The sequence below is a fragment of the Oncorhynchus mykiss genome, chromosome 6, assembly GCF_057628025.1.
Source record: "Oncorhynchus mykiss isolate SJ-2025 chromosome 6, ASM5762802v1, whole genome shotgun sequence".
In the NCBI taxonomy this organism is placed as follows: Eukaryota; Metazoa; Chordata; class Actinopteri; order Salmoniformes; family Salmonidae; genus Oncorhynchus; species Oncorhynchus mykiss.
In genome coordinates this window covers 23,579,792-23,604,254 of record NC_143027.1, presented here as the reverse complement: position 1 = coordinate 23,604,254, position 24,463 = coordinate 23,579,792, and the positions used below count along the sequence as shown (strand labels likewise).

Here is a 24,463-nt window from a genome sequence, read left to right as displayed (position 1 = left end):
TGGTACACTCACATGGCAAACATATACTGAATTCTGGTGAGTTGAATAGAGAGGAGGTGGGTGCTGTGTGGATGGGAGGTTCTGACTGTCACTTGTTCTCAACAGGCAGTCAGTCTCAGAAGGGGGACTTGAAGAGAGATACTGCAAAGTCTAGGCACTGCTGCCCGCTTTGTTCTGAGTGTTTGCAGTGCTAGTGTTTTAATTCTTCTGTGTATCTCACATTATGTGCCCAGTATGATAAAGCAATAACTTTATTAGCAGATAATAACAACAAGACAATAACAGTAGCGGTAGATGATGTAATGAAAATTTGGAGGGTGGTTGGTAATGGATGAACTCGGGTGGATCCACAATTGGGTGTTAGGCAGAACCCCTAGGTCCCGGAGAACAGGAGCAGAGTTAAAGGGAACACATCGCAACGTAAACAAGAAAACACACAGGTTACTCTTTACTTGAGAAGATATGATGGATTAGTGCAGTGTCATAAATGGGAGATATGTACTTTTCAACAGTTTTTGAAGGTATAGCCTACCTGAAGCTGGTCCCCCTCTGACTCAGAGCACAGAGAATTAGACTGACCCGAACCCGCTGGTTCTGGTGGATGGAATACCTCCTGGGTGGCTCGGACAGTCAATGGTCCTAAAGTCATTTGGAGAGGTAAATTGAAGAGGTACATTTTTATAAACTCAACATAACTACCTTCAAATCATGAAAAGGTTATATAGCTGTACCATTGAGAGCATATTGACTGGCTGCATCACTGCTTGGTATGATAATAGCACTGCACTCGATCACATGGCGCTACAGAGTGTTGTGAGGACAGCCCAGTACATCACTGGGGCCGAGCTCCCTGCCATCCAGGACCTCTATATCAGGCGGTGTGAAAAGAAGGCCCAGAAAATCGCCAAAGACTTCAACCACCAAAGCCATAAACCTTTCTCTGCTGTTGTACGGCAAGAGGTACCAGTACATAAAGTCTGACACCAACAAGCTCTTGAACAGCTTCTATCCCCAAGCAATATGACTGATAAATACTTAACAAAATAGCAAAACGGGCCGAATTTACCTTGAATCTTTATTGACCTCTTCCCATGGCGGTCTTGTGGGTCTGGTTGGTTCGTTCATCCAAACCTGGAGGATGATGATGGCCATCATCACCTTGTAGGTGGCATAGACAGATTCTATAATATTGAACTCTGCTGTGGTCAAATAAAGCAACCATTACAAAACAACTTATCAGGGCAAAATTTTTATTGTGATATTTACCGATCATGAGCCATTGTGAAACAACTTTCATACATTTCAACTCCGGCGCCACAGCCACCCTCAAACTTCTGGCAGGCTAGACGGATCTTTAAGCATGAAAGTGACAAATTGAAACATTAGGTGCTCTCTGATATGACATAAATTGAAATCATAATAATTTCAGATATAATATAATTGATAAAAGTTTCTCACTTGCCCAGATGTCCACATCATTGGCAGAAGCATAGGTTGATTTTGGCAAACATGCGTTTCACTCCGAAATGGCCAGCTTGCATCTCGGTCAGAAAGGCCTCCCTTTCCTTCATGAAAATCACCCTCCTGTGTGGCTGGCCATTCACTGTAGGTACATGTTATTGCCTAACAAATTGGAAGAGAAGAGTTGTTGAAATACTCAAGTCCAAGTAAATTTGCACTGCTGTCTTTCTCTCTGTCTCCATCTCTCTCTCTGTCTTCCACTTACTTCCCACCTCTCTCTCGCTCATCCTTTCTTTCTCACTTTCTTCCTCTCCCCCCTCCCTGTGTCTAGCAAAGACACCTAGTTAAGGGCAGTTGGGGGGGGTTATATATTGATAAAAGTCACCTTGTCCGAGAGTGATTAACATGGTTATAAAACAAAACACAGCCCTAATTTAAAATGTTTCTAACATCCACAATGGATAAAATGAATGGTGGAAAAACAATTGGAACCATTTCTGTGTTTGACCGCTAGGTTTTATGGGTATTATGACTCATACTGTGGGACTCAATTAATGTGGCACTTTAGGAGAACTAACGCAGCAGGTTAGGAGAACTAATGTGGCAGGTTAGGAGAATTAATGTGTCAGGTTAGGAGAATGAGGTTACATTTAGGAAACTCTAGTTAAGCCATGGAATGAGAGAGGCCTCTAGTGGCCAAAAGGCTGTTTTTGCATGGGCAGCGCCATTGAGGGCTTCCAGCATGCTTCAGACATTTTAAAGTAGTAGTCAACTGGGTGGGGATTCCTATAGGTTGTAGCCTCAATGGCGCTGCCCATGCAGTCACAGACGTTATAATGGCTAATGTTGTGACGTTATAATAACGTTATTATTGTTTATTTCGCTTTTGTATATTATCTACCTCACTTGCTACTGGCAAATGTAACACATGTTTCCCATGCCAATAAAGCCACTTGAATTGATGAAGATGAGTCCTCTATCTATCTCTATGGGTTAGGCTTATCTAGTTGTCCACGCAATCAGCCACGCAAAACGGTGTCAACAAATCCGCCCAATTAGCTGATTCGCTTTCCACATTCCAACGTCTGTTGATCCACCCACTTCTTTCGCAATGACATAACATTGAATTTTGTGCAATGTAACAGCAATATTTAGACTTAGGGTTGCCTCCCGTTCGATAAAATACGGAACGGTTCCGTATTTCACTGAATTAATAAACGTTTTGTTTTCGAAATTATAGGTTTCCGGATTTTACCATATTAATGACCAAAGGCTAGTATTTCTGTATGTTTATTATATTATAATTAAGTCTGATTTGATATTTGATAGAGCAGTCTGACTGAGTGGTGGTAGGCAGCAGCAGGCTCGTAAGCATTCATTCAAACAGCACTTTACTGCGTTTTCCAGCAGCTCTTAGCAATGCTTGAAGCACAGCGCTGTTTATGACTTCAAGCCTATCAACTCCCGAGATTAGAATGGCAATGCTAAAGTGCCTATAAGAACATCCAATAGTCAAAGGTATATGAAATAGTAATGTTGTAGAGAGAAATAGTTGACCGTCATAATTCCTATAATAACTACAACCTAAAACTTAACTGGGAATATTGAAGAACTGGGAATATTGAACCACTAGCTTTCATATGTTCTCATGTTCTGAGCAAGGAACTTAAACGGTCTCAACCTTTAAGTCTTTACTGAAGACTCATCTCTTCAGTGGATCATATGATTGAGTGTAGTCTGGCCCAGGACTGTGAAGGTGAGCCCTTGCTGTCTCTGCCTGGCCGGTTCCCCTCTTTCCACTGGGATTCTCTGCCTCTAACCCTATTACAGGGACTGAGTCACTGGCTTACTGGTGCTCTTTCATGCTGTCCCTAGGAGGGGTGCGTCACTGATGTGATCTTCCTGTCTGAGTTGGCGCCCCCTCTTGGGTTGTGCCGTGGCAGAGATCTTTGTGGGCTATACTCGGCCTTGTCTCAGGATGGTAAGTTGGTGGTTGAAGATATCCCTCTAGTGCTGTGGGGGCTGTGCTTTGGCAAAGTGGGTGGGGTTATATCCTTCCTGTTTGGCCCTGTCCGGGGCTATCATCGGATGGGGCTATATCCTTCCTGTTTGGCCCTGTCCGGGGCTATCATCGGATGGGGCCACAGTGTCTCCTGACCCCTCCTGTCTCAGCCTCCAGTATTTATGCTGCAGTAGTTTATGTGTCGGGGGGCTATTGTCAGTTTGTTATATCTGGAGTACTTCTCCTGTCTTATCCGGTGTCCTGTGTGAATTTAAGTATGCTCTCTCTAATTCTCTCTTTCGTTCTCTCTCTTGGAGGACCTGAGCCCTAGGACCATGCCTCAGGACTACCTGGCATGATGACTCCTTGCTGTCCCCAGTCCACCTGGCCGTGCTGTTGCTCCAGTTTCAACTGTTCTGCCAGCGGCTATGGAATCCTGACCTGTTCACCGGACATGCTACCTGTCCCAGACCTATTATTTGACCATGCTGGTCATTTATGAACATTTGAACATCTTGGCCATGTTCTGTTATAATCTCCACCCGGCACAGCCAGAAGAGGACTGGGATACCCCTCATAGCCTGGTTCCTCTCTAGGTTTCTTCCTAGGTGTTGGCCTTTCTAGGGAGTTTTTCCTAGCCAACATGCTTCAACACCTGTATTGCTTGCTGTTTGGGATTTTAGGCTGGGTTTCTGTACAGCACTTTGAGATATCAGCTGATGTACGAAGGGCTATATAAATACATTTGATTTGATACATTAGCTTTTTTACATGGCACATATTGCACTTTTTCTTATTTGCATTATTTAAACCAAATTTAACATGTTTCATTATTTATTTGAGACTAAATAATATTTATGTATTATATTAAGTTAAAATAAGTGTTCATTGTTCATTCAGTATTGTTGAAAAATTGTCATTATTACAAATATAAACGTCCTTTCACTGTCAACTGCGTTTATTTTCAGCATGTGTAAATATTTGTATGAACATAAGATTCAACAACTGAGACATAAACTGAACAAGTTCCACAGACATGTGACTAACAGAAATGGAATAATGTAATCAAAAGTAACAGTCAGTATCTGGTGTGGCCACCAGCTGCTTTAAGTACTGCAGTACATCTCCTCTTCATGGACTGCACCAAATTTGCCAGTTCTTGCTGTGAGATGTTACTCCACATTTCCACCAAGGCACCTGCAAGTTCCCAGACATTTCTGGGGGGAATGGCCCTAGCCCTCACCCCCCGATCCAACAGGTCCCAAACTTGCTCAATGGGTTTGAGATCCGGGCTCTTCGCTGGCCATGGCAGAACACTGACATTCCTGTCTTGCAGGAAATCACACACAGAATGATCAGTATGGCTGGGAGCATTGTCATGCTGGAGGGTCATGTCAGGATGAGTCTGCAGGAAGGGTACTACATGAGGGAGGAGGATGTCTTCCCTGTAACGCACAGCATTGAGACTGCCTGTAATGACCACAAGCTCAGTCCGATGGTGACACACCGCCCCAGACCATGACGGACCCTCCACCTCCAAATCGATCCCTCTGCAGAGTACAGGCCTCGGTGTAACGCTCATTCCTTCGACGATAAACGCAAATCCAACCATCACCCCTGGTGGGACAAAACCGTGACTCGTCAGTGAAGAGCACTTCTTGCCAGTCCTGTCTGGTCCAGCTACAGTGGGTTTGTGCCCATAGGCGACATTGTTGCCGGTGATGTCTGGTGAGGACTTGTCTTACAACAGGCCTACAAGCCCTCAGTCCAGCCTCTCAGCCTATTGTGGACAGTCTGAGCACTGATGGAGGGATTGTGCGTTCCTGGTGTAACTCAGACAGTTGTTGCCATCCTGTACCTGTCCCGCAGGTGTGATGTTCAGATGTACCGATCCTGTGAAGGTGTTGTTACACGTGGTCTGCCACTGCGAGGACGATCAGCTGTCCGTCCTGTCTCCCTGTAGCGCTGTCTTAGGCGTCTCACAGTACGGACATTGCAATTTATTGGCCACATCCGCAATCCTCATGCCTCCTTGCAGCATGCCTAAGGCACTTTCACGCAGATGAGCAGGGACCCTGGGCATCTTTCTTTTGGTGTTTTTCAGAGTCAGTAGAAAGGTCTCTTTAGTGTCCTAAATTTTCATAACTGTGACCTCAATTTCCTATCATCTGTAAGCTGTTATTGTCTTAACGACCGTTCCACAGGTGCATGTTCATTAATTGTTTATGGTTCATTGAACAAGCATGGAAAACTATCATGACACAAGGCGAGACCCAGATGCAGACACAGGAGGCAGATGGTTGGAGTCTTACAATGTTTATTAATCCAAAAAAGGGTAGGCAAGAGAATGGTCGTCTACAGGCAAAAGGTCAAAACCAGTTCAGAGTCCAAAATGTACCGAAGGGCAGGCAGAATCAAGGTCACGGCAGGCAGGATGATTAGGTAGGCAGGAAAATAGTCCAGAGTCAGACAGGGGTCAAAACTGGGAAGACTATCGAAGAGAATACCAAAAGGAGTACGGGAAAACCACACTGGTTGACTTGACTAACATGCAAGACGAACTGGCACAGAGACAGGAAACACAGGGAAAATAAGCGACACCTGGAGGGGGTGGAGACAATCACAGGAACAGGTGAAACAGATCAGGGCGTGACAGGAAAGTGTTTAAACCCTTTTCAATGAAGATCTGTGAAGTTATTTGGATTTTTACGAATTATCTTTGAAAGACAGGGTCCTGAAAAAGGGATGATTAATTTTTTGCTGAGTTTATATATACAAATCTGCCAATTAATCGGTATCAGCTTTTTTTGGTCCTCCAATAATTGAAAAATCAAAATCAGTCGACCTCTAATCTAGACTCAGTAGCACATTTAAGTGTTGTGGTGTACTGTTTTTGCTACGTTTTTTTCACCTGTGATATGCTTTCCTGCTTATTCTAAGGTTCAGACTGAATGCAGTTGTAAATGTGCTGCTCACAATTGACAGCAGCTACATAGACCTGTTAAATTGACAAGAAAGGTGTTGATATAGTTGTGTTAAGGCATGGCTTCCTTGTTTTGAGTCTGTTAAATGTGTTTCTCATTCTGCTGGAGTGACCTAGTATTTTACATAAAACGTACCTTACGCATTCAGTTTTTCCATTTGTAACTCACCCACCAAAATCACAATATGCTGTTTTACATTGTGTTATTTCTGCTGATCTATTTCCTCATATGGAAAAGCAGAAGAATCTGTGTGCTCTCGGACAGTAATAATAGTTCCTGTGGTGCACTTTGATGTCCCATGTTTGTGACATTGATCAATACGTTTAAGGTTGACTTAAATTCAGAAGTGTATATATTATGTATGAAAGGCACATGTATGCATTGTTTACTATTTTGCTATAATTAAAACAATGTAATTGTTGGTTCAGGTGTTTGACGTGATTGATGTGGGACTAGGTGCCTTCTTGTCAAATAAAACATGCTTATTCATTCATGATTACGGATACATTCTGCAATGAGTTAATCTGGCTTTGAATCTTCAACAGAAAACGTCAAGTTAGTTCTAAATTGCTTTTATAGAGCAGTGCATTCGGACACTGAATTTAAATATATTTCACCTTGTTCATATAGTTGTCAGAAATGATAAGCGATTAAATTAAAGACCTCCACTGGCTGAAGGAGAAGATGATCTGGTAAAGTAAGTATGTTGCTAATATCATCTAGGTAGGTACAGTTGAAGTCGGAAGTTTACATACACATTAGAAAAATATATTTAAATTAAGTTTTTCACAATTCCTGACATTTAATCCAAGTAAAAATGTTGTTTTATTTCTTTCATCACATTCCCAGTGGGTCAGAAGTTTACATAAATTGGGTGCATTTTGGCCTATTCCTCCTGACAGAGCTGGTGTAATTGAGTCAGGTTTGTAGGCCTCCTTGCTCACACACGCTTTTTCAGTTCTGCCCACAAATTTTCTATAGGATGAGGTCAGGGCTTTGTGATGGCCACTCCAAAACCTTGACTTTGTTGTCATTAAGCCATTTTGCCATAACTTTGGAAGTATGCTTGAGGTAATTGTCCATTTGGATGACCCATTTGTGACCAAGCTTTAACTTCCTGACTGATGTCTTGAGATGTTGCTTCAATATATCCACATACTTTTCCAGCCTCATGATGCCATCTATTTTGTGAAGTGCACCAGTCACCCCTGCAGCAAAGCACCCCCACAACATGATGCTGCCACCCCCGTGCTTCACGGTTGGGATGGTGTTCTTCGGCTTGCAAGCCTCCCCCTTTTCCTCCAAACATAATAAAGGTCATTATTGCCAAACAGTTCTATTTTTGTTTCATTAGACCAGAGGACATTTCTCCAAAAAGTACTATATTTGTCCCCATGTGCAGTTGCAAACCATAGTCTGGCTTTTTTTATGGTGGTTTTGAAGCAGTCGCTTCTTCCTTGCTGAGCGGCCTTTCAGGTTATGTTGATACAGAACTCATTTTACTTTTGTACCCGTTTCCTCCAGCAGCTTCACAAGGTCCTTTGCTGTTGTTCTGGGATTGATTTGCACCTTTCGCACCAAAGTACGTTTTTCTCATTGCTCCTCAGGATGAACCAGACTTGTGGAGGTCTACATTTTGTTTTCTCAAGTCTTGGCTGATTTCTTTTGATTTTCCCATCATGTCAAGCAAAGAGGCACTGAGTTTGAAGGTAGGCCTTGAAATACATCCACAGGTACACCTCCAATTGACTCAAATGATGTAAATTAGCCTATCAGAAGTTTCTAAAGCCACGGCATCATTTTCTGGAATTTTCTAAGCTGTTTAAAGACACAGTCAACTTAGTGTATGTAAACTTCTGACCCACTGGAATTGTGATACAGTGAATTGTAAGTGAAATAATATGTCTGTAAATAATTGTATGAAAAATTGTGTCATGCACAAAGTAGATGTCCTAACCGACTTGCCAAAACTATAGTTTGTTCACAAGAAATGTGTGGAGTGGTTGAAAAACAAGTTTTAATGACTCCAACCTAAGTGTATGTAAACCTCCGACTTCAACTGTATATACTACATACTTAATGTGTATATACTACATACTATAAGTTAAATTTAGTATACTGTAAACAAACAAGTATCCTTTCAGTTGAGCATACTAGCTCTTCGCCTGTCTACCGGAAGTTGATGCTGTTGCTATGCAACCTTTTGCTAGCTAGTTAGCATAACATTATTACTAGTTAAGACATTTTACGTTGTCCAGCGCACATGAAGCACAGTCAGAGGAGTATGGTTGATTTGAGCATTCTGTCCTTATGTAACCGATGTGAAATAGATAGCTAGTTAGCAGGTTGCGGGCTAATAACATTTCAATCGGGGACGTCACTTACTCTGAGATCTTAAGCACCCAAGCTAACGTTGGCTAGCTACTTTCATACAAACATGGGACAACTCTGACCTAGCAGAGCTGGTTAGACAGTGTTTATGTTATCAAGAATGTTGGTGACTAACTGTGCAGCTGGCAACAATTTAATTATGCTTTTTGGCCGACGTTTACCGGTCATATTCTACGGGTGTTGAGCACGAGTAAACTCATTATTCTGTGCTGGTACTCAGACGAGTGCGCTCTGAAATAACAGTTTTAAACCCGAATGTCAATTGAGAACGCACGCGACTATACCATTTAGCTAAGGTAAAAATTAAGGGGATAATCAGGTCAATAAACGTTGGGTAATTAATTAGTTAGCCTATAGTTAACATACTGTCAAGTTTGATGTATAAGCAGCTAGCTAACATTCCGGTACATACTGCTGTAATGATATACTTACTATATGGTTCGTAAGGGCAGTGTAACTAACAAATTATCAGCCAACATAACGTGCTAGGTAACTTATTTTGAAACATTTGTAGTTAAAGCAATGAATTTGTGTCCGCTCCGCTGCATGTTTTCTACCATTTTCTTCAGATCTGAAAACGCACATTTCCTGAAGAATTGCACTACGTATTACCTTACGGAAATAGTGTCCTCTGCGTGTATACTTCATATTTTGGCGTATTTAGTACGATATCCGGGAACTTTTGGCATACAAACTATATCCATACTATGACCAATAAGCACACTATATACTAAATTCACGTCAAATAGTACGGTTAGTATGAGTATTCGAACACAGTTTCAGTCTTTCATGTTAGTTTTCCTACCTGCTATGTTAATAATTAACATTAGCTATCGATGAGTTAAAAAAATGTTGGGTTGTTACTACATTTCCCATAATCCCTCCCCGTACAAAAGAACAACCACGCCGATCTCATCTGGGTCTTTATGGTTCCTGTTGCCATTATTAGGAGATCGTCCATGCGATCATATTTTTGGTGGAAAACTGCACAAGTGTCCGTTTGGACAGACCTTGGAGAACGGTCGACGCCTTGTTGGGGCCAAGTGTTTCCCAGAACGCTAAAAAGCAGAACTTTACGGGGTCTTGGCTCCCCTGTGTGAGCCTTCGTTTTCTCTTTCTACACCGCCTCCATTACTGAGACGCCCAAATTGTCTCTATTTTTCTATGGTTTGTTTTGTTGTGAATATGTCGCCGTGATGGAGTTTCTGTGTTTGACAGAAATGAATCAGGGCCTGACCCGCAGTCGCAACAACCCGGTCTCCTCTCCCTTTGCCCCATTTAATGCTAGAGCGCACGGTCGCTCTCTCCCTGGAGCTCGGCCTAAATACCTCTCACCGAAAGGAGACAACTATGGAGAAGAATCCAAACAGCAACAAGGTTCCGCCCCGTTCGAGTTCTACAGGCCCAGCAGCCGGCGAATCTAAACCGAAAACAGGTGAACATTAATTAATAATTCGAACCAAATCCTAGTTAATCTTTCCTGACTGGTTTAACTACCCATCCAACGTTCTCTTAGCTTGCTAAATAGGTAGCTAGCTTTAAAGCTGGCCTAGCTGTAGGGCATGGTTTGTTTACTTGATATGGGAGATGACGTGCCTTGACAGAACGGGTGCGTTCGCTCTGGCTATCCGATTTCAGACCAGTCTCGTCTGAGTCTGCAAAAGTACAGAATAACTGAGGTATTTATGAACGCACAACACCCGTTGAAGGTGTCTATTTTTTATTTAACTTTTATTTAACTAGGCAAGTCAGTTAAGAACAAATTCTTATTTACAATGACTGCCAACAAAAGAAACCCAAACCAGGACGACGCTGGGCAAATTGTGGCCTACCCTATGGGATTCCCGATCACGACCGGTTGTGATCCAGCCCGGGATTTATCCGGGCTCTATAGTGATGCCTCTAGCACTGTGATGCAGTGCCTTAGACCGTTGTGCCACTTGGGAGCCCGAGTCGGCAAAAAAGTCTGCAAAAATTGTAGCCACTCTTTGCCTTTGACAGCTTTGCACGTGCTTGGCATTCTCTCAACCAGCTTTGAGGTAGTCACCTGGAATGCATTTCAATTAACAGGTGTGCCATGTTCAAAGTTAATTTGTGGAATTTCTTTCCTTAATGTGTTTGAGCCAATCTGTTGTGTTGTGACAAGGTAGGGTTGGTATACAGAAGATGGCCCTATTTGGTAAAAGACCAAGTCCATATTATAGCAAGAGCAGCTCAAATAAGCAAAGAGAAACCACAGTCCATTATTTAAGTCATCCTGAAAATTTCAAGAACTTTGAAAGTTTCTTCAAGTGCAGTTGCAAAAACCATCAAGCGCTACGATGAAACTGGCTCTCATGAGGACCACCACAGGAAAGGAAAGGATAAGTTCATTAGTGTTACCAGCCTCAGTAATCGGCAATTAACTGCACCTCAGATTGCAGCCCAAATAAATGCTTCTCAGAGTTCAAGTAACAGACACATCTCAACATCATAAATTAAGGTTCAATAAAAAATGAACTGTTCAGAGGAGAATGCGTGAATCAGACCTTCATGGTCGAATTTCTGAAAAGAAACTACTAAAGGACACAATAATAAGAGACTTGCTTGGGCCACGAAACACGAGCATTGGACATTAGACCAGTGGAAATCTGTAATTTGGTCTGATGAGTCCAAATTTGAATTATTTTGAAGGAGCGAGATGGAGTGCTGCGTCATATGACCTGACCTCCACAATCACCCGATCTCAACCCAATTTGAGATGGTTTGGGATGAGTTGGACCGCAGAGTGAAGGAAAAGTAGTCAACAAGTGCTCAGCATATGTGGGAACTACTTTGACTGTAGGAAAAGCATTCCAGGTGACCAACTCTTGAAGCTGGTTGAGAGAATGGCAAGTGTGTGCACATTTGTCATCAAGGCAAAGGGTGGCTACTTAGAATCTCAAATCTAAAATATATTTTGATTTGGTTAACACTTTATTTGTTTACTACATGATTCCATATGTGTTATTTCATAGTTTTGATGTCTTCGCTATTATTCTACAATGTAGAAAATGGTAAAAATAAAGAAACCCTTGAAAGAGTAGGTGTGTCTAAACTTTTGACTGGTACTGTATATTCAATAAATAATGCTGATATCTAACCACAGGTTAACTATTGTTCAGTTGAGAATCTAGTTATTCAAAGGGTCTGTTTCATGCATACACTGAGTGCTTACTTAACACCAGAGGCTGGTGGAGTTAAAAGGGAGCTTGCCCAATAATGGACTAAAGTAGCCTTACATTACAACTTCTAGTCCAAGGACCTTACATGTTCTGTTTAGAGGTGAATTGTTCTTGTAGCCAAAACAGCTAAATACTCCATCGACATGTGAATTGATTCTCAATTGCATTAAGGTTCTAGAAACATGAAAGTAGAGGGCTTTAGATCACATCAAAATAATTTGAAATATACACTTAATGTACACTGTTTTATAACAGTTGCAGCCAACAGTTTTTTTTTTTTTTGTGACAACACGTTTGTAGGGTCAATCTTCAGTTTACACACAGGTGTTCGGACATGCAGATGGCTAATTGGCACAGGTATGTCTCTGTCTTCTGTCTGTTTTCTGTAAAGTAGCATCGAAATATGGCCGAGTGGGAATCCTAACCCTATAAAGGTGTGTAGTAATTTTAACCTTTTTTAGAATATTATTTTTTGCTGATATGAAAGATAAGTTACTTATGTTTCCATAACCGTACCACAAGTGACGCGTTTTAACTTTCGGAACAAGCTTCGGGGCTCTCCTATTGTCATTAGGCGCTAATGTAGTTGGTGTCTATGCATTGGGTAAAAGGGAGTTATGAAGGCCCTAGACAGTGGAGGACGCCATCTAGTTTTAGCATTGTAGATGTCTACCTTTGCCATTCATTTGGGATTGAGGCATATGTTTTTAACAGGAGCTACACAACATGTCCAACAACTCCTGACAACTTTGATTTTAGAGTGATCTATCACTTTAAATGTATGCAATTATGAGTTGACTTGCTCTGGCTTGTGCTTAAGTCCATGCAGCCCACCCAGTGCTAGTCATGTGGGTTCTCAATATCAACTTGCACAGTTTGCTCAATGTTCGCTTTGTCTAGGATTTTTTGAAAATGAGATGGCTGTCAGGATTTTGTTTATTTTTCACCAATAGGCCTTTCAGTATTGTTGTCTTTTAGATACATTGCCTTCAGAAAGTTTTCACCCTTGCCTTTTTCCACATTTTGGGTTATAACATGAATTTGAAGTGGGTTAAATTTAGATTTTTTGGGGGTCACCGGCCTACACACAATACCCCATAATGTCAGTGGAATTATGGTTAGTAGCTTTACAAAAAAATGTAAAGCTACTAACCAATAATGCAAAATAATGAACTTTTTGTCCTGAATACAATGTGTTATGTTTGGGGCAAATGCAACACATTTACTAAGTACCAGTCTCCATATGTTCAACCATAGTTGTGGCTGGATCATGTTATGGGTATGCTTGTAATCATTAAGGACTGGGGAGGATTAAAAAGAAACAGAATGGAGCTAAGCACGGGCTAAATCTTAGAGGAAAAACTTGTTCAGTCTGTTTTACACCAGACACTGGGAGACGTTCACCTTTTGGCAGGACAATAACCTTAAAAACGAGGCCACATCTACACTGGAGTTGCTTACCAAGAAGACAGTGAAAGTTCCTGAGTGGCAGAGTTACAGTTTTGACTTGAATCTGCATGAATCTTTGGCAAGACTTAAATGTTTGTCTTGCAATGAACAACAATCAATTTGATAAAGCTTGAAGAATATTGAAAAGAATAAAGGGCAAATAATGTACAATCCAGGTGTGCAAAGCTCTTAGACTTATCCAGAAAGACTCACAGCTGTAATCGCTGCCTAAGGTGATTCTAACATGTATTGACTCAGGGGTATGAAATACTTATGCAAATTAAATATTTATGCATTTCATTTAATACATTTACATACATTTCTTAGAATGTTTTCAATTTGTCGTTATGGGGTATTATGTGTAGATGGGTGAGAACATCTATTTAATACATTTTGAATTCAGGCTGTAACATCACAAAATGTGTTTTAAGTCAAGGGGTATGAATACTTTCTGAAGGCACTGTAGGTATTTCATACAACAGTAATAATATCAGCAAGATCTTCATAATCTTCACCCCTTCCTTAGATTGATTTGTTTTGTACTTTACATCAGAGTGCCTCAGGGAAATTGTGCGAAAGGCAGATAAAGCAATGCAAATAATGCAGTCTGGTGGGAAATTCACTTTAGGGTCCACCGGCATGAATACGGTTCAGCAGCTCAAATCAGCAGGATCGGGGGCATTGTATTTAGGAGGCCATGGATCACTAAAATAATGATTATGGGTACAAATATTATGGGGACACCTACACATTTGGCACCCAAGCACGAGTTATCAGTATTAGAGATCAACCTATTTTTTTTTTCTTTTCGATACCGATTTATTGGAGGACCAAAAAAAGCAATTTTCCCCTTTCATTCTCCCCAGATGGTAAGAGTAATGGAAGCTCTAAGCGCTACAGCCGCAAGCGAGAGCCCTCCCTTCCCAAGAGTGACAGTTTCCCTGGCCCTCGTCGCACCAATTCACAGAAAAGCAAGAATTTTGACAAGAGGCCCACCCAGAGAGGTGAAGCCCGGCAGTATGGCATTACAGGTGGAGGAAGACGTGAAGAGGTGAGCGTTCACAAGACTTGACAGTTATTTATCCTTTTTTGGATATGGAATAACATCAGAAGTCTATTAAAAAGAGTGCTTAGTTAGGTCCTATATTTGTATCTTTCCACATTGAATTAATATCAGTATAATTGCACTTATTGACAAATTAATGGTAGAATTATGAGTCACTGAACGGTAGAAACAAGGCAGCATCAACCCACATACAGTAGGACATCTAACTGGAATTGTATTATTCCTACCTGTCAATCAGAAAAGTTGGGCTCTAATTTTCTTCTCCCTTCCCCCAGGTAGCAGAGTGCCGCCGGGCCGAGTTCAGCCCGGCTCAGTTTGCTGGACCCAAAAAGATCAGTTTGAACCACTTGCTCAACTTCACGTTTGAGCCTCGTGGGGGCCATGGTGGCCTAGGAGGAGAGAAACACTCCTGCTGGGGCCGCCACAACAAGTGGGGCCACAAGCATAAGCCCTTCAACAAGGAGCTTTTCCTCCAGGCCAAGTGAGCTCCTGATCAATTCAGTCTACTTTGTACAGTATGAATTGTTAGGTTGCTATTTATTAACTAATTGGTGTTTTTTTGTGCCTTAGCTGCCAGTTTGTGGTGACTGATGACCAGGACTACAAGGCTCACTTCACTGACCCAGACACTCTTGTGAACTGGGACTGTGTGCAGCAAGTGGTAAGTTCCGTACACCAGACCTCTTTGGCTTGAAATCGCCACATCTAATTAGACTTTTAATGTAAATATTATTTCCCTCCAGCGCATCTACAGTCATGAGGTTCCCTCCTGCCCCATCTGCCTCTACCCCCCTGTAGCGGCCCATATCACCCGCTGTGGCCACATCTTCTGCTGGCCATGCATGCTGCACTACCTGTCTCTCAGTGACAAAAGCTGGTCCAAGTGCCCCATCTGTTATGAGTCTGTACACTCTGACGACCTCAAAAGGTTAGAGAGAGAGAGCGATGTTAAACAGCCTTATTAGAAAATTCTGTATTGCTACCTTAGGGAAATAAAATATTGTGGTTGAAAATGGTTAGTAAAATGCTCTATCCCCTCGTATCGCACTGCAGTGTGGTTGCGATGGAGACCAGGCAGTATGCAGTTGGTGACCTCATCACCATGCGCCTAATGCGAAGGGAGAAGGGGGCTCTGGTGGCCATGCCCACCTCCCAGTGGGTGAAGGTGGAGGGGCCTATTTGCTTTGGAGGTGAGAGATTTTAATTTTAGCAGATGGTCTGAATATCCAGTGACTTATAGTTAGTGCATCCATCTTAAGGTAGTTAGGTGAGACAACCACATCAGTCATAGTGAGTACATTTTTCCTCATTAAGGTAGCCATCAGCAAAGTCCGTGCTAGTAAGAAAAGACAGGTGTTAGTGCAAAGAAGGCAAGGTTGGATGATGACCAAATGTTTACCATATAACTGTGTCTGTGGTATGCTATATGTGAGTTGTTGTACCCCTGTGTTGTAGATGTCCACCTGAGCCCGTACTCCAAGCTGCTGCTTGCCTCTCAAGAGCAGTTACTGGGCCTGGTGGCTGAGGAGAAGTTTGTTTTGCAGGCTCAGCTCACCCTGGAGGAGGATGCCACAGCCTGTTTCATCCAGAGCGCCTTGTGCAGTCTCCAGGTAACACTGACAAACAAATAGCTTGTCATTTAAAACACAGGTAGTGTCTGCTGCATTGCTACCCAAACTTGGTTCAAGTCATATAGGCCTAGGTAGCATGAACTAACCCCCTCTTTCCTCTGCTGTGGTCCAGGAGCGAGAGGAGGCTCTGCTGAAGCACCAGAAGGCATGTACTAAGGACAACTTAGAACTGTCAAGTCTCACTCTGGCAGACCCCCTCTCCCCTGAGGAGGAAGTAGTGACAATCTTCAGCAGTACCAAGGTAAGTGTTGCCATTTAAAACCCCTTTATGTAACATTACTCTCCAAATTCACCTGTGTTATTGGGTCTGAGAGATTCTGTTTTTTACTCTTTACAGCCGGTGCTGCAATACTCCTCTGCATTTGATGATGAGGTAGCAGAGGTTCCAGAGGAGGACCCAGAGGATGCGCCTGGTGAGGAACCAGAGCTCCCGGAAGGACTCCTGGAGAGAGTGCTGGAGGAGTCCACTGAGGCCTCTGGGGATGCAGCTCCAGAGCCCCAGCCTGCTGAGGAGAACCCTCCCAGCCAGGCTGAAACAATGCGCCCCCAAACCTCAGAGCATGGCCCATCCTATTACTTCTACCAAGGTAGGATACCCTTTAGCAAAATGTCTTCATCAGTCTCTCCACTCAATGCCTACCTTGTCATCTATATTGTCATCAAAAGTCCAGTCTCTGCACTTACTCCTTTCGTTCTCCCTTCAGCGGAGGACTGCCAGCAGATGTTTTTGCACCCAGTGAACGTGCGCTGTCTGCTGCGTGAGTACGGCAGCCTGGAGGCCAGCCCTCACACCATCACTGCCACTGTGGTGGAGATTGAGGGGCAGACTATCACAGAGGTAAGTGATTAGATCTGTAACATACTGCTGAAGTATGTTTATTCATGACATTTATTCAATACTTTTTTTTCTTCTGGCTCATTTCATTGTTTTCATTCTCTTGGCTAAAGGAGATTCGCCGTCGACACCGCTACCTGGCTCACCTGCCGCTCACCTGTGAGTTCAGCATCTGTGAGCTGGCCATGCAGCCCCCCACCCTGTCCAAAGAGACCCTGGACAGCTTTGCAGGTTAGATATCCTAACACACACAGTCTATTCATGGGTTGTTACAGTACTACTCCTCATATCCAAGTCTTCTTTCTCTGTTACTCTTATGTGACTCAGATGACTTGGAGAAAAGAAAGCGTCTTAGACAAAAGAAAGCAAGGGATGAGAAGCGTAGGGAGAGGCGTATTGAGATGGAGGAGAACAAGAAGCAGGGGAAATGTGAGTACATTTTACTTTAGGTTGTTTCTCAATGTAAAATGTGTAACTAAAAACTGTGGTCAGATGGGGTATCTTAAATTTACGGTCTTCTCTCTCAGATCCAGAGGTGCATATTGGGCTGGAGAATTTTCAGCAGTTCCCGGCATTTGGGTCACCACTTCACAATGGCAGTCCACCTGTGTACCCTGAATTTCTGTTAGCCCCTCCCTCATTCCTCAGCAGCAGCCCTGTCTCTGGTGAGACCAGCTCTTTCAACTGTCCCGTCTTAGCGACTCGAGATTTTGTGACATGGAATTCATATTTTGGACAAAATATAGCGCATTACAAACAGTGCCTTGGATGTCTGAGCCTTGTGAACTGAAAACACCATTTCCCTGTTGTTGCAGATGGGCTGATGTTCCCCAGTCTGAGTGGACACAGCCCTGTGCCCAGCGTGGGCAGTGTGGAGGATGACTCTAACTGCATGTCGTTCGCTCAGGTCTGTTGGCCTAACTCATTCATTTACTCACTCCTAAATGTATTATTTTCATTACGGACTGATTACCTTGGATGTCAGGATGTATCACGGCCTTTGGATATTGACAATGAATACCAGTAACAGACAATTTGTATAACTTTCTGACTTTCTCGCTCATCATCCCTTATTCTCCCCTGAAAAGATGCTGAGAGATGGGAAAGCCAGGGTAGATGCTGGGCCATGGACCACCTCAAAGAAAGGTGACAACTACACATCTAAAGCCTTCCATTTCTCCTGTGTCTGTTAGTGCTTGCTCAAATCAGTTGGCCAGACAAGTATTGTCAGCTGAAACCTATATTGGACAGCGAAGTGTCAATAATGGGCAGTGTTGGACTATGTTTGACTACTCTTTTTCTGTGCTGGTCCCTCATACATGCTGCTGGCTCCTCCAGTGGCAGATAGTGATGGAGAGAGTGATGGAGAGAGTAGCCGGGTCCCAGTTCCCAGCTTCCAGAACTCTTTCAGCCAGGCCTTCGAGGAGGCACTCCTGCAGCACCAAGGTCCAACTGCTCCAACCCAGCCGTTGGTCATCCCTGGTCAGTCTTTCACTGTGTCTTTGCTTGTGAGTGATTACTTATTTATGGCATTAGACTGCATACTCATCTCATTCCTCACTCTCTTTCAGAGGAAAAGAGAGGGAAAAGGAAGAAGAAACAGAAGCTTCTATTCAGCACCTCCATGGTTCACACAAAGTAGACTACACTGAAGTTGAGACTTCTCCCTTTACCCTCACACTTTTTATTTGATCCATCTCCTGCTGTCACTCTTGTCATTTTTCCATGCAGCTTTATTTTAGAATTATAAGCAATGGAGATTTACGATAGTGCGAGCGTGCAAAGATTTTGTCAGACATACTTTGGGGTTAGACGGCTCAGTTTACCGTAGTAGGATCTACTTAAGGTTGATTAAAATGGAATAAGTTTAAGGGATGCATTTTATATTTGGGGTAGCAGTCAGCCAATGAACCCTTCAGATTTTCAATCCTGAGTCCGAACACTGTCAGCCATGAATTTGGTCTTCAAACAAATGTCTACTTAACTAACTATTAAAAGGCAGAAGCTGACGCACACCTCAAACACTTTTAGAGGTGCAGACTGAGCGTAAACTAAAAAAATAGGCGCACACTGTTTCCAAACATTTTAATGGGTATAGTAACCAGCATTGCTGAAACATTGGTTGGGAGTATAATTAGTGTGCCACTTTATTTTTATACTAAACTAACAAAATCCCTTCCAATGAAAGTTGTTATATTTGAGCTTCATGCTGAGATGGCCTGAACATAGCAGAACCTCTGTGCATGAGTCTGATTCTCTTAACAGTCTGGAGGGAATGCAAGGAATACAGTGTAGCTTGTATTAAAGAGGCTTGAAAACCTGTTGTGTGTGTGTGTGGCTGGCTGAGAAATGCGCTGTAGACCTTGTTTGACTTATTAGACCATGCATATTAATTTTCTTCTCTTTGTTCAGTTTTTCCCCTTTTACCACAGGCATTTTGCTGTCCTTTTCCTCATTTTACTTTGAAGAACTAGTGTGCGGTCCAATTTGTAACATTGTCTTTTTACCCCCTGGTTTCAATTCAGTATTGCAAATATAGTTTGTGTGAAGCTAGAGATTTGCATACTTTTGATTGCTTGCTATATGAGTGAAAAGGTGGGATTTAAAGACACTATGTACACTTAGAAGGCTATTTTATTTACCTTTTGATTATTTGGGGGCAAACATGAGTAAACATGAAATAGGCTTACATTAACTGGCCTGACATTGGAATGAATAAAGGGTTATGCTCAAGCAAACTAATTGTCTGGATATCTTTGGTATTGCAGCAACAATGAGATGGTATTGATGCGCCATTGTACTAGGTAACTAGGAAGAATGGGTTAATTTTTGAAAAATGTATCGGGAGTTGAAAGAATGTCCCTAATCAGAACCTACCCATATATCGAAGGAGATTCATTTACATCTCACCTGTCGCAGACCATGTCAGTGTAGTAATGAAAACTGTCCACATGGTGGGACACCATACTGTACCTACCAACTTGTAGCTAGCAGGCAGCCAGCCAACTACAGTATCAAAACAAATCCCTCACCTCTACTACCAAGTTGGAGTGAGCCAGGTGGCAAGGGTGTGCGGAGAGAAAAGTAAGTCAACTAGTTAGAGATGGCTATCAACAACTTGTTTAGCCAGTTTCATGTGTCTATTGAAAGCTCATGTCTCAGAATAGCTGCGATTCAACCAATAATTGTCTTGACAGCACAATGTCAAAAGACAATTCTTGGTTGAATCGCAGCTAGTCTACGAGCAACCTGGCTACTAGTGTGTTCGCAACAGGTTCGCCTCTGCCGGACTGCTATAACGTTACCCTTTCCCACACCGCAGATCGATTGACTGAGGTTTGGTTGAAGAAAATTATTAGGTCCCTGGTGAAAGGTACGGATAAACACGACAGGTGGATGGATTTCTCAGTGAAGTAAGTTAATTTAGCTTTCTGTATTAAGGTTAGATAAGGACTAAAAGTTGCGACGGGATAATGGTTCACACCAGCCATGTTTTGTAGCTGTAGATACTCATCTGACGATTGTTTTAACGAATCGATTCGCATAAAAACGACACAGGGATACGCATGGCTAAATTGGTATGTAAGCTAGCAGCTAACGTTAGCTACATTGAGCTAATTGTCAGATGGCTAGCTAACGACATCAATATACTAGCAAATTATGCCACGCTACGTATCACTTGCTAGTTTGTACTTTTTCTTCTCTGATCCTCATGGTTTCACACGTGCTGGATAATATTGTAATGTTTATGTAGTTTGTCTGTTTTGCAAAATCAGCAACTGTAACCTTATACTAGCTAAGCTCCGACATAGATAAGACTCACTCACTACTGGTTAGCTAACTTTTCGCAAAATTACATGAAATGCATTTTAAAGAATCTATTCAGGATCGCATGTAGCAAGTGTTACATAAAAGGCAGTTTCAAAACACTAGGCTAAAAGTTTGTTAGCCTACATTTTCTTTGTGCTCTTGCGGTGGTGCGTAGCTGTTACGCTAACGTTTAGCTAAACAACTAACGAACAACGTTAGAGAACGTGTAGGGCCAAGACGAGACTGACCGCCGAATTAAATATCACAATGCATTATGTATGCATCCCTATTTTCTACACCCCCACACTACTAGTCTCACACAAGCAACTTCTCATAGGTTAAAGTGTGTTCTTTTTCTTTCTCACCTGTATTTAACTAGGAGTTGCTTAGTTTTTGTTCACACAACAGTTTGGTAAGTATTTTTCCTCTGCTAAACCAGACTGTCATTGACATGACAATGTTACCCACACAATGCCAAGGCACAGTACAGGAAATTAGGTTTCATTTGAACCATTCCAGATGCCTTTGTATTACATGGGTACGCTAGTGTTACTCATAACCATTCCAGATTCCTTTGTATTACATGGGTACGCTAGTGTTACTCATAACCATTCCAGATGCCTTTGTATTACATGGGTACGCTAGTGTTACTCATAACCATTTCAGACAGAAGATGTGCTATATTTCCTGTAATATATATTTTTAAAACTTTCAAACAGACCCTTATGTACCACTTTCTTGCAGCCATACCATTGGTATACATATCAGTGGGTAACTGGCAAATCAGGAGAGGTGCCGTGTTTTCATTTATTTTACCAGATAAATTGACTGAACACATTCTCATTTACAGCAACAACCTGGGGAATAGTTACAGGGGGATTAATGAGCCAATTGGAAGCTGGGTGTGTTTAGGTGGCCATGATGATATGAGGGCCAGATTGGGAATTTAACCACGTGGTCTGTTTGCATTTCAAATTAGGGAGGTATTAAACATAGAAGTGTTAATTTTCCTACTAAAAAGCAGGGAACCATTCACAGACCTGGTACCTGTATTTTGGTTACAGGGTCTGTGACTAGGTCTTCAGGTGGCTTTTAATATACCATGTTTTTTAACCCCCTACCCTATTTAGATATATATATATATATATTTTTTAAAGCAGGCATGGTAAATTAGTGGTATTTTGGGTCTGTATGAAGGTATGCCAATGGTGTCACCTAATGAGTAATGACTAGTAGTGAGTACAATATGTGTATCCAGACCACACTGTCAAATAGATCCTTAGTTCCTCTTAAGAACATTGACTAAAGTCTAAAAGTGTCTACACTTACCAATATGATAGAGGACATCGTGGTGTGCATGCACCACACACTGACACTAGCAGGTTGCAAAAAATAAATGTAGCCTAATTCTGATTTTGGCTCAGAAAAGTGCTAGGCCTAATATTAAGTTCTCTATTGTTCTTTACTTTCCTCTCTCTTCCTCTTAGGATCTTATATTTTCCTTTCATCTCCCAAATTACTTTTGTTCTCTAGTAGTCAAGTCACCACCAAGTCATTCCTCGTGAGTGTCAATGTGTGTGTGTGTCCCTAATCGTTGCTTATGTTCTATATATGTTTTTCAAATCAAATGTAGGCTCAATGCCGTGTTAAAGCCTGCAGGATTGCTCTATGGACATTGCATTCTAGGCCTTATCTCAACCTTTGCTCTGCAGGTGTACTGCACTCATAGACAGATTCTCAGATCACAGAGGCTCTGGTGTGCTGTCGTTCTAAATGATATGTGGTCATGTCCATGTAAAATGACCCATGAGCACCAACGTAAAGTTCATAGGATCATGTCAAACTGGGTGTCTATTTTTTTTATTTTATTTTTTTTTATACATTTTTCAACTATTTTTCCATCCTAAAAATGTTAACTAAGCAAAGGCTTTGGTTTCTGGGCAGGTGGAAAAGGCAGATATACATAAAAAAAAATGTTGAAGACCCCAGCCAACTAATATCAACACTTTTTTAAACTACATGACCAAAAGTATGTGGACACCTGAATGTCTATAATGTCATTGTATGCTGTAGCATTAAGATTTCCCTTCACTGGAACTAAGGGGCCTAGCCTGAACCATTATTCCTCCTCCACCAAACCTTACAGTTGGCATTATGCATTCAAGCAGGTAGTGTTCTCGAGGCAGCTCTAGCAGGGCAGATATTTGACGAACTGACTTGTTGGAAAGGTGCCATCCTATCACAATGCCACGTTGAAAGTCACTGCGCTCTTCAGTACGGGCCAATGTTTGTCTATGGAGATTGCATAGCTGTGTGCTCGATTTTATACTTTTTCTGCCATCTGCAAGTCTAAGAAACATTTCCTTGTGCCTTGAACACGTGCCTTGAACACACACCTTGATCAAAAATATAAATGCAACATGTAAAGTGTTGGTCCCATGTTTCATGAGCTAAAATTTGATATAAGTTTTTCTCCTTTGCCAAGATAATCCATCCACCTGCCTGACAGGTGTGGCATATCAAGATGCTGAATAAACATCATGGTCATTACACAGGTGCACCTTGTGTTGGGGGCAATACATGGCCACTCAAATGTGCAGTTTTGTCACAACACAATGCCACAGACAATGTTCCCTCTAACGTTTTTGTCAGGTCTGTTGAGCGCAAACTTGAACGTTGTGAGAATTCTGTGCAACTTCCACCGCGCGTTTACTGTGAACACTGAGGCTGTACCTGCTTTATGTTAGTTTTAACAGTGGTCACGTAGGCTACTGTTGTTATTTGATCATAATGTATGCCTTCCAGAGTGGCCTACCTTTAAAAAACAATGGAGAAAATGCATCCCATAACATTTTAACATGTTAATAGCTGTTTTATCGTTTATTTATCGTACAGTAGCAGCCAATGTGTGGTGTTCAGTGTAGGTCGACATTCCTTCAGACTTTTGGAGAAAAAAAACATGCAGGGCTTGATATTAACCTGTTTATCCACTTGTCCTAAAGACAAGGAAATGACTGAAAATGTTGTGATGTTTGATGCAAGAAACCACTTTACAAAATAAAATGCATCATTATTCCCATTCCATTATTACAGAGAATCAGACAAACAAGCTATGCTACCCCATGCCTATTGGCTACGTACAGTGAGGGAAAAAAGTATTTGATCCCCTGCTGATGTTTGCCTACTGACAAAGAAATGATCAGTCTATAATTTTAATGGTGAGTTTATTTGAACAGTGAGAGACCGAATAACAACAAAAATCCAGAAAAACGCATGTCAAAAATGTTATTAATTGATTTGCATTTTAATGAGGGAAATAAGTATTTGACCCCTCTGCAAAACATGACTTAGTACTTGGTGGCAAAACCCTTGTTGGCAATCACAGAGGTCAGACGTTTCTTGTAATTGGCCACCAGATTTGCACACATCTCAGGAGGGATTTTGTCCCACTCCTCTTTGCAGATCTTCTCCAAGTCATTCTGGTTTCGAGGCTGACGTTTGGCAACTCAAACGATGATCCCGCCGGATATGGAGGTCCTGGGCTGGCGTGGTTACACATGGTCTGCGGATATGAGACCAGCCACCAGGACAGCTGTTGAAACTGTGGGTTTGTTTGCACAACCAAAGAATT

The 24,463-nt window shown here is 42.1% G+C and overlaps 2 protein-coding genes and 1 long non-coding RNA gene across 6 annotated transcripts in view; 2 read left to right on the top strand and 1 right to left on the bottom strand.

The window, feature by feature from the left end:
* Positions 1–235: 235 nt before the first annotated feature.
* LOC110525542 (uncharacterized) lies at positions 236–9,573 on the bottom strand. Its single transcript, XR_002473769.3, has 6 exons — positions 9,451–9,573; positions 1,459–1,623; positions 1,267–1,352; positions 1,067–1,158; positions 533–639; positions 236–373 (listed from the first exon to the last, which is right to left on the bottom strand). It is a non-coding gene; the product is annotated as an uncharacterized LOC110525542 (long non-coding RNA).
* Positions 8,635–19,760, top strand: LOC110525541 (E3 ubiquitin-protein ligase RNF10). Its single transcript, XM_021605737.3, has 17 exons — positions 8,635–10,273; positions 14,357–14,541; positions 14,832–15,037; positions 15,127–15,217; positions 15,300–15,484; positions 15,610–15,746; positions 16,012–16,166; positions 16,300–16,428; positions 16,525–16,774; positions 16,892–17,025; positions 17,136–17,253; positions 17,350–17,451; positions 17,550–17,687; positions 17,838–17,929; positions 18,111–18,168; positions 18,361–18,504; positions 18,594–19,760. Exons 1-17 carry the CDS (start codon positions 10,120–10,122, stop codon positions 18,662–18,664), a joined length of 2,349 nt encoding a protein of 782 aa, XP_021461412.3. The 5' UTR covers positions 8,635–10,119; the 3' UTR covers positions 18,665–19,760.
* A 189-nt stretch (positions 19,761–19,949) lies between these two features.
* si:ch73-138n13.1 (uncharacterized) overlaps positions 19,950–24,463 on the top strand; it is a 37,596-nt gene continuing 33,082 nt past the window's right edge. For 2 of the 4 annotated variants that reach the window (XM_036979673.2, XM_036979669.2), the window contains exons 1-2: positions 19,950–20,106; positions 20,345–20,435. The gene's annotated coding sequence lies outside the window, so the exon portion shown is untranslated. Of the gene's footprint in view, positions 20,107–20,344; positions 20,436–22,475; positions 24,436–24,463 lie in introns of those variants that run through there. The other 2 variants (XM_036979670.2, XM_090237287.1) reach the window with 2 other exon arrangements.

Coding starts and splice junctions, on each gene's coding strand:
- LOC110525541 (XM_021605737.3), top strand. CDS start 10,120: ATGCTAGAGCGCACGGTCGCTCTCTCCCTGGAGCTCGGCCTAAATACC. Junction 16,167..16,299: donor GCGCCTTGTGCAGTCTCCAG/GTAACACTGACA, acceptor GCTGTGGTCCAG/GAGCGAGAGGAGGCTCTGCT. Junction 17,026..17,135: donor AGGGGCAGACTATCACAGAG/GTAAGTGATTAG, acceptor TCTTGGCTAAAG/GAGATTCGCCGTCGACACCG.